The 20,362-nt window shown below is 36.1% G+C and overlaps 2 protein-coding genes across 5 annotated transcripts; one reads left to right on the forward strand and one right to left on the reverse strand.

Moving 5' to 3' along the window:
- Positions 1-1,519: 1,519 nt before the first annotated feature.
- Positions 1,520-11,561, reverse strand: LOC121787199 (1,4-alpha-glucan-branching enzyme 3, chloroplastic/amyloplastic-like). Of its 4 annotated transcripts, none has more exons than XM_042185873.1 (24): positions 11,317-11,561; positions 10,563-10,855; positions 10,386-10,457; positions 10,186-10,250; positions 9,337-10,017; positions 8,603-8,775; positions 8,415-8,504; positions 7,470-7,545; positions 6,745-6,852; positions 6,084-6,174; positions 5,576-5,677; positions 5,089-5,191; positions 4,627-4,764; positions 4,464-4,535; positions 4,252-4,341; positions 3,668-3,745; positions 3,491-3,598; positions 3,216-3,305; positions 3,034-3,138; positions 2,847-2,932; positions 2,232-2,286; positions 1,982-2,079; positions 1,820-1,881; positions 1,520-1,735 (listed from the first exon to the last, which is right to left on the reverse strand). In XM_042185873.1, exons 2-22 carry the CDS (start codon positions 10,799-10,801, stop codon positions 2,047-2,049), a joined length of 2,655 nt encoding a protein of 884 aa, XP_042041807.1. In that variant the 5' UTR covers positions 10,802-10,855; positions 11,317-11,561; the 3' UTR covers positions 1,520-1,735; positions 1,820-1,881; positions 1,982-2,046. The 4 variants fall into 4 exon arrangements, with proteins under 4 accessions (XP_042041807.1, XP_042041804.1, XP_042041806.1 ...); XM_042185870.1 differs by having other exon boundaries at positions 1,820-1,890; XM_042185872.1 differs by having other exon boundaries at positions 1,820-1,914.
- A 6,503-nt stretch (positions 11,562-18,064) lies between these two features.
- LOC121785918 (thaumatin-like protein 1) lies at positions 18,065-19,612 on the forward strand. The gene is made up of 3 exons (XM_042184401.1): positions 18,065-18,394; positions 18,493-19,144; positions 19,227-19,612. Exons 1-3 carry the CDS (start codon positions 18,334-18,336, stop codon positions 19,471-19,473), a joined length of 960 nt encoding a protein of 319 aa, XP_042040335.1. The 5' UTR covers positions 18,065-18,333; the 3' UTR covers positions 19,474-19,612.
- The last annotated feature ends 750 nt before the right edge of the window (positions 19,613-20,362 follow it).

A 20,362-nucleotide genomic window follows, 5' to 3' on the forward strand; every position in this document is an offset into this window, starting at 1 on the left:
AACCATCAAATGAAAAGAGAAAGTTGTAAAATTAATTGTATTAATTAATAGGTGAAAGATAGTGAAAGTGCAAGTGCAAGTGCAAGTGCAAGAGTTAATTAAATAGTTAAGAATTAGTAATATAATTGTACCCTTGAGGTATTTCAATCTTGTTTTAATTCCCCTAGCTCTTCATCTTAAGAAATTGAAGAATATAAACAAAATATTAATGATTTCATTTATTTAAATGTTAAAATATGTGTCTTTCACATTGATATTATTATATTATATGGGAGTAGATAGGATTGCTTGATCATTTTTACATCTAAACACCTATTGGTGAGTTGATATGCCTCTTTCTCGACATATAGAATTAGCTGGTTTAATCTGGTTTTTTACAAATGATGTCATACATTAGTGTCTCTTTCATGTCCATCTTTCACGTCAACACAAATATATGCAAATACACATTTTAAATAATTTAAGTAACCTGATTTTCCATTACACCCAATGGGTGTTTCATCTTTTTTAATAATGCCCTATGCAAAGTCTTAGCTCCAGTGCAATTTGAAGATTCATTTACCAAGATTTATTGCATACAAATCATTCTAAACAAATTATACAAAAATTTAGGGAAAAGGTAACCATATAAAAGTTAAACTCTAAAGATTAATAAAATTTTATTCACGCTCGATTTAATGGAAATGAAAATTTCGTCGGAAAGTTTTTAAGTTTCAAAATGTAAGAATATAATTGAAATTAGCTTAAAATCTTTTGTAGCATAAAATAACATCAGTTTGGGTATAATTTCATAGAGAGATGAGATTTCGAAGCCCAGTAGTTGGATTTGAAATGGGCTGACTAGATACTAATGAAGGCAACTATTTTTTTAATTTATAGAGGTTGGTTGGCCCCAATTTAATTTCGCCCAAAAATACAGAAAATGTAGTAGTACCTTTTAAATTTAATAGTACTACATAAATTGTACTACTTGCAATTGTCATTTTTATTATAGGCATGAGTTTTAAGAAAGATAAAGAAAAGTTGGTTAAAAAAGTTAATGGAAGAGACCCACTTTTTTATATTGATTTTATAATAAAATGGGAGTGAAGTGAGTTAGTAGAATATGAGACCTACTTACCATTTATGGTAAAATAAAGTGTGACAATTATTATAGGATAGACCGAAATGGAAAAGAGTGACAATTATCAGCCATAAATTTGAATTTGCTTAATTATCAGCCATAAATTAGAGTTAGCTTAATTATGAGCCATAAAATCCGTTCAGAATATAATACCTGTGTTAATTTCATTGGGCTTCTTAGTTTTCATGCGGGTAGCAAATCAAAGGTTTGATTTGATTAAGCGTTTTAAATAACTACAATACGACCATATATCAACCTAAAGGAGCGTAATTAATATGAGATGCGTCAGTTTATTATAAGTTATATTTATGACATTACCGTAATAGTGATTAGATTATATTTTAGTATGTAACTAACACAAGTAGGATTAACCGATTAATTTTTACAAACTGTGCATTTAGCAAATAAACAGTTGTTAAAGATGCAAATTATCGAGTTTGAACCAACATAAATCCAGTTTGTGAGTGAGAAATAACAAGAAAATATAAATTTGGATCACATTGCAAGACTCAAGTCTTTCCCTTTCCCCTTTTCCTTTTTTAGTCACACAATTGGTCTCGATTAATTCATCCTTGACCACCATGAATCTCGTCATCAGAAATTCAATATGATCTGCAAGTAAATCACGAATTACAGAAGTGGCATCAGTTCAAATAAAAATTCAGGACTTCAGGCCGAGGATAATTTAATACTAACCTAAACTTGTTCGGTTTTGAGACATCCGTACAGGAGCGAGCTCCTTTGCATAAGAACTAGGCCTGAGTTCACTACCACAATTCGAACAAAAGAGGCTAGTCATCTTGGCTTGAGAATACAGCACAAAATAAATCAGTAGAACATCTGAGGAAGAAGATTCACCGATGCAACTGACGCAAGAAGACTCCCCATTCTATGGCAAGAAGATGAGTTTCAGCGGATTGGAATTAAACTCTGAGAATCCGAGTTAGCTTGTACACCTGCAAGAAATGAAATGGTTCTACATCACAGCTCCAATATCTTGAAGTTTTCTCAGTAATCCCCAAGCTCTGTGTCTCTCTTTGTAGATAGTATTTCTATTGTCTACGCAAAGGGTTGAAGTTGTGAATGCTAAATATTTCGCATCACTAACCTGAGATGTTCTACTTGGAAGCGGCACATCCAAGCAATACCTGGCTAAATCAGTTCTGCAAACCCAAGCAATATGTTAACGTTGTGAGCTGTACGATATAGTAATAGATAGCATCACATAAGGTTCCACAATACATAATTTAAGTTAAATTGATTAGAATGTACTCTATTATGCAAGAATTTGAAATTTTATCATCATAGATGCTAGTCAAAATTATGCTCAGAAATCGAACTAGAAGCCACTGTGATGAAAGGAAGAGATTTGCTAGGAAAATAAAATAAAAGATCAGTCGTTGTTCTAAGATAATGATGGTAAAGATATGTAGTTGAAGAAGCAGATTCACGACATTTTTATGCAAATATGAGTTTAGAGGAAAAGATTGCACTGCCTATATGAACATGTTCAGAAGGAATTTCAGTCTCTTCAAGTTGCTTTCGATCTCTTATTCTTTATATGGGTGTATATAAGATACTCTGTACTAGTATATTTATTTAAGGTGTGTAGAAACAGTTGGTTCATTAATCTTTCAACCAGATTCGAGGTTGCAATATTCTAGAACCAAGTAAAACACTACTTCAGCAACAGATACTGACACAATCAATGACCATCACTCACTTTCTGCTAATGGTTCTTTGAGCATATTGATCTCGATCAATTAATCCTTGACCACCATAAATCTCGTCATCAGAATTCAATATGATCTGCAAGTTAATCATGTATAACAGAAGTGGCATCAATTCAAATGAAAATTCAGGACTTCAGGTTGATGATAATTTAATACTAATATCAAAGCATCACTTACTTGATACTCTCCAGCTTCCTCAACGCCTATACTGTATCTTTCATATGAATTTGTGGGATGAAAGTTGAAGACAAAGACAAATGGGCCGCGTGAATAAGATATCACCTGGGTCAACAATGTTATTCAGTCCCACATGCATTTACAAAAAATTGTCTATCATATGTATGGTAAACGGAGTATACCATTGTTGTATCATTGACGTGGTGAATATTCGGAAGGCCCCTTGAACCTCTTAGAAGTACTCTATCTTTTATGTCCAGTTTCATCATATCCTGAAGTAAAAATTTTGAACATCAAGAAATCTGAAATTCATGTGATGTGTACTGCTTATATCTAATAAATACCAATCTGATTGGATCAACATAAAACTATGAGTGACAATATGGAGCTACAATAAGAAAATAAACAATGTTGGATCAAATCAAGACTATATAACTATATATAAATTCCAACTCACTTTATCAAAGGCAAATAATTTTTTGTGAAGTTCATCCTCCAAAAGCTCCCAACAGCGATAGGCAAGTGAATAGGAAAAACTGTTGCTTGGCATTGGGAACTCAACCCTCTGGAACATAAAAAAATCGTCAATCACTTAAAAATGAATCTCTATATGTGCCAAATTAATGCAATTCACCTTTGGATGCCCAAATTCATTGCCCATGAAATTGAGGTATGCTGAACCACCAATAGTAAATGTAATTAATCGGATCATCTGTAATTCAGGTAACTCACACTAGATTAATACTACATATGGCAAAACAGCTTCAGAGTAACATAGTCTGAAATGAACTAAAGACCAACTAACTATAAGGAAACCATCCTATTGCAAGTACTTTTTAATGAACTAGCCCACAAAAGCCAACAACTATTCTTCATAAGTGTTTTTCTGAAAAACGGCACCATTCTTCAATAAGGCATCTCTTAACCCCAAAGAGTAGAGGTTAAAGTTTAAACACCACAAAAGGTGTTGTGAATGTGGTTATGTATCGAAGCATATAAAAATCTTTTTTACAACTAGTTAAGTTGTTAACAATGGATATTTGAAATAATATTTAAATAATCATTGCATATATCAATACAAGACAAAGGAATAAGAAATAGGTGAATGTAGACTTAGATGGAGGTAGGTGCCTAGGTGGGTCAACATTCATCAGAAAGAGAGGCAGCAAATAGTATAGACATGATATAGTTAGTGGCAGCATGAAGAAACTTCGTTACCTTATGCAACGAACAACCCCTAAGCAAGGTCACTTCTGTGTTAGCGGAACCAAAAAGTATTTCTGCAAAAGAGCGACCCCCTGAAATTGACTGGCAAGCAAGAAAATAAACCACGTTATAACTTTCTGGGGAGACTCTACAGTAAAGAGTTGCGGGGGTGGGGGGGAGAAGGAGAGCGGCCATATTTGGTACACAAATGTAATACTGATCACCTGGTTGTGGTTTTCAGCATACAAAAGCATCTTATCAACACTGCACTTGTCTCCCACCAATGTGCTCACAAGCTAGAAGAAAACATGAGGTAATAGTTGCAGTGAACTAACGTACAACATAAACTGTGTCTAGAGTAAGTAAACTTAAGGTTGTAGAAATAACCTTACTCATATTCCACTCATGATCAGGAACATTCTCAAGGAATGACAACCACAATTCTGATGCAGAGAGATTAACAAAATAATCAAATCCCAAACCACCTTGAGAAGTTGGTTCACAAAGTCCTGGATAAAGTGTGGCCTAAAAAGCAACAAGCCACTAAAAGGGATTAGATCATGAAGCCGTGTACCTTCTATTAAAAGAACATTGCAGCATACATGCATATGAGCATCAGTAATTTTATTATATGGTGTTGTGTTGTGTCAAAACGATATATGTTATGTTTATGTTCGTGCCAGGCATATCCTTATAGTGACGTGTTCATGTTTATCGTGGCATATCGTTAGTGAGTTGGCATGAAGCTGACACGATAACACTAAATATACAACATCAGAAAGACAAAAGAACAAGAGAAAAAAAAAGAATAATCAAGAGTATGATAAAGAATGTATAACAGTTTCTTACATCTTCAGCAATTGTCAGTACATTTGGGTGGAGAAAGTGGAGTATCTCATTAAGTAACATTAGATACAGCAAAGCATCATTATCCACATATTGATTACAATACCTGAAACAGATAAAGGTTAGGTACTGCCAGATGGAAGGTATGCAACAACTAGAAAAGTATCGAGTCATCAGGTTGATAACCAGCAAAATTCAACCAGACCTAGGTGGTCAGCTAACATAGAAAATTAGTTCAGTTGTACTTTAAATAAGCAGAAGGGCAACACATACATAGGTACACTGTCAGTACATTAGCACAGTTTTCAAGTAAGAAAGGAAAGTCAACTGTCAAGCAAAGCTTGATAATGTGTGGGTTCATAACTTGGCATGAAAATTATACTAAGATTTAAGGAATAAAATGTAATGCAATATACCATCACTGCTGAGTGGTGACAACTATATTAAGAGGCATTTAACTGCCGCAAAGTTAAGTTCTTAGAAGCCTTACTCCTCTACATCACCAGTAAAAGTAGCAAATCCATTGTGTGTGTACATCATTGACGAAAGAGAATGGAAATAGAAGCCATCAATCTGGTACTCCACCATCCACCTGGAAAATGTCATAGATCCTGTTAAAACCAAAAGTTGGAAGGAAAAAACAACAGAAGAAATAGTCAGACATTAAAAGTGACCCTACAAGACTTAGGCCTTGCTTGGTATGATGGAATGGAATGAGGGTTGAATGGAATGAAGGTATAAATGAAATAAAGGTAGGAATGGAATTACAATTTCTTTGGACTTCCTTTGCATTTCATTCCATTCTCTCTTCCATTCCATCATACCAAGCATATGAATAGAATGGAAGTAGGAATCACATTTCATTCCATCATACCAAGAAGGGCCTTAGAGTCAAATGTAAGGCAGGTTGTAAAGATTCGGAAAGATAGAGAACATGATGATGAAACACTTAGGAGTTAGGAAGCTTTAAAAACAGTAAAATGCTGTATTTAATTTACCAATTTAAATTTGAAAGAAGGAAATGCAATACATCTTGATCACCATATTTGAACATCCGTGTGCCCCAAAATTTGTGCTGGCCTCTTTTACCTAGAATTTAGAGTAAAAGATGAGTTAGAATCTGGAAGAGCAAAAGTGTTCCATATCACATAACTTGTTTCCTTTGTCTAAAAACCTTTGGCACAGAATCAGAACCCATAACTGCAGATGCAATATTGCCAATTACTTTGAAATGAACCATCGGAACAATTGCATAAGGAGCAATTTGATCATGATTACCAATTCACTACTTACACCATAATCCCTTGCTACATAATTTTTCCTTGTCAGAAAGATAAAAATAAATCAAATCGATGAGTATCTTTAACTCTGTTCCTGCTTGGGACTCTGGAGCATGCAAACAATAAATCTAGGAATTTCACCAAGTAATATCCAAGCAGAAAGGTAGGAAGAACATTAGCATGAAGACAACAAAAGTGATCTCAACCAAGAAACATTTAAAGCTAGAGGGGCTCTAACATTAGTATAAATATCATCTCTCAGAGGATTAATCTGTTTATTTCCAATCTTATAGTGGCTATTACCTACAACTTATATAGCTCACTGCTTGAAATTAATGCTACAAGTAAATCAAAATAATTAGTGTCAAAATATTATTACCAGAATGGAAGTAACAATCATTTGATCCATCATAAAATGATAACCCCACCATTTCATCAGCTGCGGCATAAGAATGAACAATATCTAAAAGGACGAGCAGGCCAAGTCCTACACATTAACAAATAACCATGTAACAATCTAAATCGCGGTGAAACAAATCCATGCATTGCAGCTGAAAGTTGTTCTGAGAATGCTTAAAAGGATTCGGATAAACCTTGTGAATGTATGCCTCTAACGTTAAAGCAGTTAAAATGTTGAATAAAGTACAAGCTAGTGATTGAAGGGTTATCCTACTCAAGCATAACACCGATAAAATACAACAAAAGTATATTAAAAGCCGCAGCAATATTGGAGGTCCTACTGTTGTTCCTAGTGATTGAAGTTTCATCCTACTCAAGCATAACACTGATAAAATACAACAAAAGCCACAGCAATATTGAAGGTCCTACTGGTTGTTCCTAAGAGGAAAAAGATGAAACATGAAGGCAAATGTCCAGCAATTTGTCAAAATGACCTAAAGCTATTCAATTCTAGCATGAATTTAGTATAGTAGAATATCTATCTACATGAAACGAACAAAGTTTCAAATCTAGTTTCAATGTTCTAAAGTTATATGTTATATAATCAATTAAAGAACATTATACTAAGATATCAAAATATTCTATTGATAACAGAATAAAAACAATGGTAAAAATTGATATTGATTGGAAGAAATTTGATATAACCATGAGCTTCATCCACCAACCGCATGAAATCTTCAGGGGTACCGTAGCGGCTGCTAACAGCAAAAAAATTTGTCACCTGCAAAAGTGAAAGGCAGAATAATATCAGAAAAAAAGAGAACGATAGGAGAATCAAAAAACGTAAATAATATATTATACCGATCATACTGTGATACTGAAGCAGACCAAACAATTGAATGGTAGGTTGTCACATGCGTAGATATATGGTTCATAGACGCCAACTAAAAGGATTAATATAAACGTTATATAATTTCTACCACTGTAAAAAGACTAATGTTTACCTGCCTTTCTACTACTTCTCCAAAGACTTTCTTTCAATAGACCAATTTACCCTGACATTCTACCACTCTTCTCCATGTACCTCCAGATATCAAAACTAAATTCCTGTTACTTTAAATGTCAAATCTGAGAAGTGGAAAAAGCAATTCGAGCAGCGTGGATATCCAGTATTACTTTTCCCAAATTGGGTATGCTTAAAATCCAAACATAATTCCCTAGTTCTACATCACAAATTCATTCCTAAATCACCACTGTGTAGAATATTGACTTCCTATTCTCTGCAACCAACCAAGCATTCCGCGGATGAAATTTGCAAGGAAAGAAGTATGTACCTAATATCAACTCTCATCCGAAAACAGTGCCCACCCAAACTAGGAGTGTCAAGTTGAGAAGGAATGATCATTTGTACTCAATTCATTATTAACATTGCTTGATGCAGTGCACTTAGAACTATAGCACCATATCTTAGTGCACTAATGCCTTAGTATTCACTATGATCTTCAGTTTTGTCTCACTTTGTTTCTGTAAGTGCTCAAAGAAGTCTATAATGGTAAAGCGCAACAACGGTCATCAATAGGCTGGGGCTGCATTTTGAATTAAATAATGCTCTTATGCTGCAATTCATCTTTTTTATTGCATTTCACTTACTCTGTATCCAACTGTAAAATAATCCTTGTGCTCAAGAACTCCAATCAATTGAATTGCATTGTAACCAGCTTCCTTTACATGAACTAGGACCTGTATTGAAAATTGATTGGTACTAGGTAATCAGGAGTAAAAGATAAAGTACAATTCAATGAAACAAATGATAAATGTCGGAAACAATAGAGCACTACATTTTCAGTGAACTCATTGAAAGTAGACACTCTAGGCTCCACTCCACTTATTCCAACATGGCATTCATATATTCGCAAAGATTTAGGTTTTGATGGATGTTTATGCTTCCATTTGTAGGCACACTCAGGAGAAGGCTCCCAGTGGACAGCATAAGATTGATTCACATCTGCCTCTGTATGTGATAAACATCAATCAGACTCCAAGTTAATAAAACAGATTGATATAAGAAAATAAATGTAGTAGACAATTTATTTTTAAAAAAAGGCAATAGTAAAGGAGTACAAAACATTGTTAACCAAAATTTAGTATTTGTTGCCTATCAAGTAAAATCATCTGAATTTCCTTCAAGCTGTGTTATCTAGACAGGCCCAGGTGAAGTGAAAACTTGACCTGTCACTCGCATATGGTTTCAAATTATCCTTGTATATAAATGATTTATAATCTAGTCAAAAAAAGCAAAGGCTGTAAAGGAAATGGAGCTTGATCATCTTAAACTTATCAGTTTTATATAGAAAAAAAAAAGAGTATAGCATAGCATGTTCAGGTTCCCTATGATCTAATGTATTGCAAATAATTTCATAAGAAGTCCCCAGACCCCAGTTATAAAGAGCCTCAAACTTGAGCCAATGCATTTTTGAGGAAGTATATTCTATGTACATATCCAAATAATAATAGAAAATGGAAGAAAAATTAGAAAGGCAGGAAGCAACATATAAGTAAAGCAATAAGTGACCTGGAATAACGTAAGTAGCCCATGCAGGAACACGCTCTAAAGGACCCATTGGAGTGTTAAAGTACACCCTGTACTTGCTCCCATGGGGCATCCCAGGTATATACTTTTTTAACCACGCTTTCCTACCTTTTCGTGTTTCCAACCAGTAAGGAATAGGAGGCTTCTTATTTTTAAATTTCTCTCTCCAAGCAAGATCAGTTACAATTTGAAACTCATCGTTTTCGTTATCCTCCTCAATAATCACATCACAAGGTGGTAAGTTGCTTGGTGGATCATCTTTATGTTCCTCTTTCCAGGCCTTATATCTTGTCATCGGATCTGGTATTTCTTCCATTTCCTCTTCTGTTTGTGGCCCATTAGGCCCAAATATTTGCTCGTACAGTTTAGCTGCAAGCTCATAGCGTGATTTTATGAAGCGGTCTTCTCCAGGTTCCCAGTACTCTTCATTTGCTTTTTGAAAAACTTGTTCAACTGTAACACCACTATCACCTTTATCATAGTCATCAATGTAATTATACTGCTGAAAAAATACATCATCTGTTTCTTCTCCATCTCTAAGTTTGTCTTCAAGGATAACAAACCAGTAACCGAAATCATCATGGCCTAAGTAACCTTCCCTGGCACAATCCGTTGTCGGTGACCAACCATTGATATCCCCCACTAGAGAACAATAGCGAGCACCTAAACCCAAAAGGTCCGGCAGTTAATTTACCACAGTTTTATTTGCCAGGCATGAACGGCAGCGCACGCGAACATCATCGATATGTACTTAATTAGATAGCAGGTAACGACTTCAAACATTCAAGACCATACTAGCCCAATATATCCGGCAAGAAAAAGTTGTCAAACCTGGAGCCCAGTCCATGTAATCCACACGATGCTGAACATTCCGATGCATTCCCAACAACTCAAACCTTGAAATCAACAAAGTAGGATAAGATAAAAGTGAAACAAAGAAAAGTTATGAATCTTTTCCTAACGACAACCAATCATCAAATATGCTTTTTTTTCCTCAATAAAGTTCCATGGACAGACAGATAGGCACCAACCCAGAAACCATCTCCTGGAGATCGTAATACTGCTTCAGAAGCTCTTCCTTTAAATCCTTGAACGCTTTATACCTGCGAAAACCATAACCCGACACCAATTGCAGTTGCAGTACGCATCAAAACCCATACACTGATGTGCATAATTAACAATTGAACCAAAGACAGTCTTCAACTTACCTTTCGCGCAGGAACTGTGCGAAGGCTTTATTTGTAATACCGTGTTTGGAGAGGAATCCGGCAGGATCCAAAGCATCTTTTTTGTCGGATACAGGTTTTTTACGCGGTCTTTGAGACTTGTTCCGCGGAGCTTGGGGCTGCTGCTCGGCAGCGAAGCATTTGCATTTGCTCGGCAGGAAGACTCTATTTGAAGTGAGGAGTGGAGAATTGATTGGGATAGAGGAAAATAGAGAAATCATTGTGATTGTGGTGGGAATTTGGGAGATGCGAGTGAGACGAGGAGCTGTCTGCCTCTGCAAGTGGGGTTTGTCAACATTTAGAGCAAACAAATACCATACCTAAACCCTAAACCCTACATTAATTTCATCACCTTGAGAGCAAACAAACGCCGTAGCAACTTTGAAATTTGTCTTTTAATATCGTAAATACAATTGTTTATCTTTAAGTACATCTATACTCAGAGAAATGTGATTAGAAGTGTTAGGGTGGGAAGGCGTGAGAAAAGTTACATATTGGAAAACGGTAATTATTGATTATGTATTGTGGGAAGGAGTGAGAAAATTACATATAACTGTTAGGGAAATCTAATAGAGTAGGCCTTGGCTGAGAAGAAAACATTGAGAGCTGTGGAAATCCAATGGACCAAGTTTTGAACATCTATATATACCAATGCAATTGCTGAAGAACGGAAGATGAAAACGAACACAAAACATGAATACAGACACAAACAGAAAGTTGAAAGCAAATTAAATACCTCTCACCAAATCGAAGCAATTCGACGGCACAACGGAGGCGAGAGAGTGCCGGTGGTCGCAGAGCAAACCGTGCAAGTCCCGCCGTGAAGCAATAGCGGCGGATAACGGGAAAGGAAGACTGCCCGCGGTGTGAGTGTGGCAAAGACAGGAGATTGGCGACGAGAGAGGTGTTGGAAGGGATGCTCTGCAACTGATTTGGCCTTTGGGAATTCGGAATTGGAATGGCGCCGAATGGGAAGTAGTATATTAATCTTATCAGAATTGTAGATAGTAGTGGAGTGTATTACTTTCCAAAAATAATGGGTAGTACACACTGTTACGGCCCGGCCCAGCTTCCCTTCTATTCAGATATGGCCCATTTCTTAACCTTTTTTTTTGTTTGTTTATTCTTTTAATTATTTTCTTGCTCTTTTTTTCTTATATTAAAAAAATCAATAATTATTTCCCATTTATCTGTGATGATTTGAAAATAAAAGAAATAGCTTATCAATATTTTTTAAATGGATTTTTTCATTTTTAGATATTCCGCCTGTATCATTTCGATATGGGATCTTTCATAACGGTGAATTATGGAATACTCAGCTTTAAAAAAAATATGGCAAGAATGTATCACATGTTCATGCAAATGTGATGTCAATAGTTTCATTCCTAAACGAGCACTACATAAAATTAGGGAAGGTTGTTAGTTTAAACTTTCTTTTTAATAATATAGTAGTTGTAGGGGTGAAGTAACATTAACATTTTTTTTATAGTGAAAAACGAACCCCATTTAGTGTATAGAGTGATTTCTTTGAAATTAACTGCACTCGAAAGAAATAAAATTAAAAGAAAATTTTATTCTTTTACAGTTGTTTCATGAAATCATTAATCTTCCACCCCTGATCTTCACAATGGGATGATGCCCAATGAGATTTAAATTCTGTTGTTGGACTATTTTAGCTTAAAGATTTACGTCCACTATAAATCCTGTTGTTCAAAAAAATGAAAATTTTCTTTGTTTTTATTTTAAATGTATGATATATGAATATCTAGGTTATCTAACTATACATATATAAACATATTAAATGTTTAAATTGAGTACTTTTACATGAATTGCATATCTTTCCAAAAATTTATATGCAAAGTCGTAGGTCTAGTGCAAAAAGGATCTTATTTTAAGATTCATTTACCAAAAGTTGATTGAATACAAATCATTCTAAACAAGAGTAACATTTAGGAATAAAAAATAGTAAATAAGCATATAAAAGTTAAACTCTCAAGATCAATAAAATTTGTTCACGCTCAATTTAATGGAATATGAAATTTTCGACCGGAAAGTATAATTAGCATAAAATTACATCTGTTTGGGTATAATTTCATATAGGGTTGAGATCTCTAATCTAAGCATATTAGTTATTTGAAATGGGCTGCTGATGACAAAATTGGTCATCCAATAAATTAATTTGAAATTTGTTTACTCAACATAAAATGAAAATTGGAGGTTAATTGAAACAAGGGATAGAAAATTGAACTATTACTGATATTAAAATTTTCGCAAGCTAAAAGGCCAAACATTAAATGTTTTAGGTGCTCGTAATTAAGAAGCAATTAATGCAACTCCTAACTTTCTGAGTAATTAATATTAGTGAAAATACAATTTCGTGATACTACTGTATAATGAATATGGTTGCTAGATGCCGACTGTTGGAATTAATAGAAGGCGGTTGGCTCCAATTTAATTTCGACCAAAAATACATAAAATGTAGTACCTTTTTAATGTAATACATAAATTGTACTTGAATATATTCTTCTATGGGCGATTTACTTGCATACTCTAAATTTGAGTTTACTTGATTATCAGCAATAAAATTCGTTCAGAATTTATACCTGTTTCGGTCCTAAAATTCATTGGGCTTCTTAGGCCATCCGCATCGCGTCTCGATGTTGTCTCTATCTCGTCTCGGAGAGACGAGACGGCATCGAGACAACGATGCAGCCATCCATCTCGGTCTCGTCTCGGTGGGCATCTCGGCCCGGAGGGTGGGTTGGCGAGACGTCTCGCCACGCGCCAGCGCCACGTGGCAAGCGCTGGCGAGTGGGCGTCGTCATGCTGACGCAATAAATATTTTTTTTAAAATTCGATTTTAATAAAAAAAAATTAAAAAATAAAAATTAAAAAACGGTAATAAAAAAATTATTTAAATTTTTTTATTCTATAAATACCCCTCTTTCATTCTCATTATACACACAAACACACATCTATTCTTCTCAATTCATCTCTCTTTTCTCTCTAATTTTCATCTCACCTCTCCAATTTTCATCTCAAAATGTCCGGCGACGGAAACTCTGGCGGCTCCGGCGGCTATGACTTGAACACGTTTGGCGACTGGGGGGCATGTACAATGTCTTGGGTGTTTCCGGTTCCGGTTCGTCGACGTCGGGCACCCAAGGCTTGTCGACGCCGGCGGCGTACCAACCATCCTATTTTGATGTGGATGCATACTCTCGTCCCTCTGCCCCGATGTATGGGCAATCGCAGGGATTATCCCAAATTAAAGAGGATTTTCCGGATGAACCCAATCCGGAAGGAGGACAAGGCGGTGGAAGCTTCAGGGGTCGCGCATTCGACGCCGTGGAGGAAGAGGAGGAGGCGGCCGAGGAGGAGGAGGATGTAGGTCGTCATCCATACAGCCACAACGACACGATGACTCTGTTCAACGCTTGGGTCAGCGTCTCGTATGATCTCATCGTCCGGAATCAACAAACCCGCAAGTGTTTTTGGAAAAAGGTCACCGACGCCTACAACGAGAACAAGCCAAAGGGGTCCCGCCGCCGCACCATAAAGATGCTCCGCAGCCATTTTGACTGAGTCGACAGAGATGTCAAAAAATTTTGCGGGATCTACAAGAATGAAGCGACGAATTACCAAAGCGGAGCCAGTGGAGCCGACATTCTGAGAGCGGCTATGCGAGTTTTTTTTACGACAACAACAAAGAATTCAAACATGTCGATGTTTGGGAGGCGGTCAAAGCCGTTGAAAGGTGGGCTGGCGGTGTCCAGTTCAGCAAGGGCTCGAGCTCGAAACGCACGAAGCACACGGCGAGTGGCCAATACTCGTCTAGTGAGGGCGGGTCAGGCAACGCCTCACAAGAGGTTGAGGGCACGACCACTGATGCAGGGGGCTCCTCCAGTGGGCGCCGTCGGCCCAATGGACCAAGGCGGCGAAGGGGGTTAAAGGGAGGAGGGTCCGAGGCAAATCAAGCCAGGCGAGCTCTGTCTCGGGCTCGAACACCCTATTGTCCATGTACTTGACCGCCACAATGACTGACACTTCCCGCATGACGCCTCCCCAATATCAAGCCCATCTTGCTGGAATTGAGTATATGACAAGACAAATTGGTATTCCGCCTACAGGTGGCTTGAGTGCACCGCCACCGCCTTCGGTGGATGATTCGCCGGGGGAGTAGTTTTTAAGTGTGTAATTTTTAATTTCTAGTATTTTAAATTATGTCTTTTTATTTATTTTTTTATTTTAATTATGTATTTTTTTTTGTTTTTTTAGGATTTTAAATTGTAATTTTATTTTATTTTATTTAATGAAGTGTGTTTTTATTAATTGAATTTGTTGGAAATAAAAAAAATGAAATTGAATGAATAGTTAAGGGATGAGATGATTAAGAGATAGAGGGATGCAGATGTTGTCTCTTAGTTAAGAGATGAAGTGAAAAGTACAGTGGGGCCAATGAATAGTTAAGAGATGAGACGGTTAAGAGACGGATAAGAAACATGGATGCAGATGACCTTAGTGTAACATTGCACGCCCTATAGAAATTAAGTTGAAAAATAAAGTATATACCATTGCCATGGCCTATAGAAATTAAGTTGAAAAAATAAACTATATTGAGTTTTCATGTCGGTGGCAAATCAAAGTTTAAGACATGATTAAGCCTTTTAAATAACTACAATTCGACCATAGATCAACGTCAAAGGACTTCAAGTAGAGTGTAATTAATACTATGAGGTCAGTCAGTTATTATAAGTTTTGACTTTGGTTTATGAAATATTTTTGCATTAGATCAGAATGGTCATTAATTAAAGATACATATTATATATTATCAAGTTTAAAATTAAAGGATTTATGTTATAAAATTCTAAATGAGCTTGAACAGGCTTTTAATAAATTAAGGTTCAAATTTCTCACAAATTGTCTTAACTCATTTACAACTTACGTTGCTTTTTTCTTTTGAATAGATCATGAGGGAAGAAGACGTCTAAAACAAGGAATAGAATGAAAGGAATTAAAGCGAGACCAAAATTTAGAAAGGTGTTATTAGGTGAAAATTATAACCTGACAAGGAATGACTATATTCCATTGGTTCTCATTTTGATTTTACTCACTGATTTTTCTAATTTTGTTGCAGCAGTTTGAAGATAATATTTTTTTACTAAGACTTAATTTTATATTTCAATGGCCCAATTTAGGTATACGTACAAACACAATTAATAATTTAATGTTTCCACTGAACAGGTAAAGCATGCTCTTGTTTAAAGAGAGAAATATAAAAACAAAAATATAAATTTGAATTACATTGCAAGGCTGAAAGTCTTTCCATTTCCCATTTTTCCTTTTTGGAGCATTATTAGTTACACAATAATACCCTTATCATCAGAATTTTTCCCATATAAAACAAGTCTTCATCTTTTTTAAAGACATTTTCTAAATTAAGATGGTTGAGAGCTTTTCGGAAAGGAATGTTTTTTTTGTAGTGGGTGATACATGAAAAACTTTGGTAAAAGAAGGGACAGCAATCAAAACATTCATATAATTGAGAATGTTAAATGTATATATATTTTTAAAGTATCTATAAATTAGTTCATGTTGTGGACGCTGCAAAGAGAAAAGTAGGATGAAAAAAAGTCTACGATTGGTAGAAACTTTCCTCTCAAGTAATATGTTATTGTAAAAAAAAGAAACACAATTTAGATAAGATTTTGTAAAAAGATACACAATTGAGATAAGACTTAGTTTAGTTCCTTGCTTGAGATCCTAATGTACCGTCAGAAATGTTATGACGCACTATTCTTGTTTAATCCATGTTAATATTAGTTCTTTTATCCAATTAATTGGGTTAATTTATTATTTTACTTGTCATATATTATTTGAGTTATTTTCTTGAATACGAAATTCAAGAATATATTATTTAATAACTCCTATATGTTATGAAAAATAGAGATTCATTTTGATTCTCGTAAAAATAATAATATACTTTTATTTTTAATAACTTGTTTTTCTTCAATGAGGTGGTCCTCATTCCCCACTAACATATTTCAATATTTTTTTTCTTTCTGCTATCTCTTTTCTACTTCGCCAATCATGCTTTAAAAATACATGACACTCAAAATGTCTCCATTTTAATGAGAATAGGAGAGAGAATAAAGATGCAAGAGAAAAGATAGTACGGTAGGACATAAAATAAAGTAAGAAATTTTAAATGTGTCATTTTTTCCCATGAAGTAAAATGAGTTATCAGTAATGTGGGACAACTCAAAATGAAATACAATAGTATGATTCAAGTAACTACAGAAGAGATTGTAATTTTTATTTAGCTTTAATATTTGTATCAAATTGGTTGCTAAATTTTAATTTGTTCAAAGCGGTCACTAAACTTCATAATGGTGCCTCAAGTGGAAAACCCTCGCCTCACGACTAACTCATTACATTTCTAGTTCATTTTGCAAGGAAGGCTTAACATTGTAGATTGATCCGACGTGACTCTCCGTGAAGCACGGATGACCCGTGTCAAAATGACGTCCCGTTCGGCATTTGTCCGTGCGAATTTTGGGCTGGGAATGAGGTCGTGACTTAGCCACCCAACCACCTCTCTCACACTCAACTGACCCACACACATGGCCCATGTTCAACCACCGTTACATTTGTATACAAGTTAAATTACGTAAAAATTTTCCTAACATATTAGGGAATATACAAAATACAAAATGAAGAAAAACATTTAATATACCACAGTCAAACTACGTGAGTTTGTAATTATAAAGTAAAACGACAAAACGATAGACAAGGAAACCCATCACACCTAATACATCAAAACATGCACTATTCCATCCATAAATATAGATATTAAAAATTAACAATGCATAAAATCAAAATACATAAGCGATAAAGAATCCAAAATCGATGAAGATCTCTACGACAAAAGCATAGGTTTTGGCTCTGATACCAATAGAAGGAAATGTTCAATAAGAAACACTCCCGTATCAAAAATTAGTCTTGTACATATCATCAATGTTAGAATTGAAATACATAATTATCATCGATTTTAGAATTGAAATACATAATTAAATCATATCGGTTTAGAGCGAATAATTTGCAAAACAAATAAAATCATAAATAGAATCATTTAGGTGATTAAATTGATGAATTCAATTTATGATTGAATCACATAAATCATGTTAAAGAAGCAATCATGTTAGAATTTATAGTTTTTGTTTAATAAAAGTCGTATTGACACCACATAATATGTCAAATGAGATTAATGATTAAATATGCCATGTAGATTTCAAAGATTGACAGAATGACTCATCGTAAGAAATTGACACGTTATGTGAAGTTGATAATTTTTTTAACCATTTTTAACCTTCCGGAAAAACACCAAATATTGTCCCACCCTACTAATATGCTTGTATTAATAGCACACAGCTAGTATTGATAATGAATTTTGCAGCAGTAGAGTATATCTTTGGTAAAGAAAAAGCAGAGTGAATGTGCGTGTGTGGGATTATATATATATGAACACAACATAAATTGATTAAGATTCCTGTCCCACTCACTCCTCTCCTCTCCTCTCCTCCACTCATCACTACCTCCACTGCTCCTCCGCCGTCGCCGCCACCCTCCTTTAATTCACCCACCCAATTTTGGGGGAGGAGCAGCTCCACCACCACAACCACCCTTCACCAAGCTATTATTAGCCATTCATTTTATTGCTCTCTTCATATCATCCTACAAAATCACAAATTAAATGGCTTCTTCCTTAAATATCCTCTTCATCACTCTCCTCCTCCACCTCTCCCAAGCCAAGGGTAAGCAAACATAGTGTTTAATCATTTAATTTTATGCGGAGTATATTTTTAGTTTCAGAATTAGATAAGAATTGTATGATGATGGTGTGATGATGCAGGTGCAACATTCACATTTGTAAACAAATGCTCCCAAACAATTTGGCCAGCAATTCTAGGAAGTCCGCAGCTCGAAACCACAGGCTTCGAGCTCCAGAAATCCGGTTCGCGCGCCTTCCAGGCGCCAACCGGCTGGTCCGGCCGCTTCTGGGGCCGGACCGGCTGCAATTTCGATGAAACCGGCCACGGCTCCTGCCAAACCGGCGACTGCGGCTCCGGCCAATTGGAGTGCAACGGCGCCGGCGCCACCGCCGCCACGCTCGCCGAATTCACCCTCGGCTCCGGCTCCATGGACTTCTACGACGTCAGCCTCGTCGACGGCTACAATCTCCCGATGCTCGTCGAGCCCGGCGGCGGCGGATCGGGGCAGTGCGCGTCGACCGGCTGCGTGGATGATCTCAACCAGAGGTGCCCGGCGGAGCTGAGGGCGGGGAGCGGCGGCGCCTGCCGGAGCGCGTGCGACGTTTTCAACACGCCGGAGTACTGCTGCAAGGGCGAGTACGGATCGCCGGCGACGTGCAAGCCGTCGGCGTACTCGCAGGCGTTCAAGAGCGCGTGCCCTAAGTCGTACAGCTACGCCTACGACGACGCCACCAGCACCTTCACCTGCACCGCCGCCGATTACGTCATCACCTTCTGCCCCTCCCACCCTAGGTAAAACTCAAATTGAATCCACAAATCCTATAAATTAAACGCAGTTTATGCGGAAATCAAACTCTGAATTTTGTTTCTGCAGCCAAAAATCATCAAAATCGGATGATGCTACCACGGCGGATGATTCCGGGTCGGGTTCGGAGCCCGGATCCGATACGGGGACCGGGGCGGAAACCGGACCCGGGTCGGTGCAGGAGGCTATTTTGGCGGACGGGTCATGGTTGGCGGATTTGGCAACGGGGGACTCGAGTCCTAGTGCCACAGTGAAAGCATTGCTGGCAGTTATTGTTGTACATCTAGCTGTTTCACTTGTACTTTTTCAATTGTAACATTTGTTTTATAGCGTTAGAGATAATAATAATAATAATAATAATAATAATAATAATAATAATAATAATCGGAAAAGGAAAGCTACGATTTATGTCAAATGAAAATTCATGTCATTATAAATAATTCTTAATGTGGAAACGACTCGCCTTTATGTTTCATTTTATCATTTACATTTTACAGACACTTTGTAACATATGCCGTGCATTATTTTTTCTCAGAATGAAAGATAATGTCGGCGCATCAAACCTTGTTAGAGTTTTGACATTTTGTTACTGTTTAAAGTTTAAACAGCGAATAAATAAAAAATTATGTTAAGACATAAAAATTACAACTGATGAAAAAAGATTAAAAACATTGGAAGTACATATAATGGGACATTAAATGCTCGTAGATTTCACAAACAAAAGTTTCAATGTTCACAGTTATGTGTAAGGATCCAATTTGGGCTACTCGAATTTACTCAATTTATTTAGCAAATCAAACATTTCTTAAATAATTTATTTAGTTTTGATGACAATTCTATATTTAAAAATACATGAAACCAAATGTAATCAATAATTGCAAATTGAACGTCCAACTTATCGCACTCACACAAATAATCAAGGATACAAGAATCTTTATTTTACCTTTTCTTTTCCTTTATAGGAAAATGGTAAGAAATAAGAATACCGCAAAAGAAATTTAGAAGCAAAATATCGAGGGGGAAAGGGGGAATTTAATTTTTAACTTTGTGATATCCTTTTATGAGTAGTTGTTTGATTCTAAGAAAATTACTTGTTGGGACCCAACCCAAAGTGTAAACTTTAAGGTAAAATTTGTGTGAAAGCACTTCGAGGGGACACTGAAATAGGTGTTTGTCTCTGCCAAAGTGCCAATCACATTATTGCC

The sequence above is a fragment of the Salvia splendens genome, chromosome 22 (genome assembly GCF_004379255.2).
Source record: "Salvia splendens isolate huo1 chromosome 22, SspV2, whole genome shotgun sequence".
Classification (NCBI taxonomy): Eukaryota; Viridiplantae; Streptophyta; class Magnoliopsida; order Lamiales; family Lamiaceae; genus Salvia; species Salvia splendens.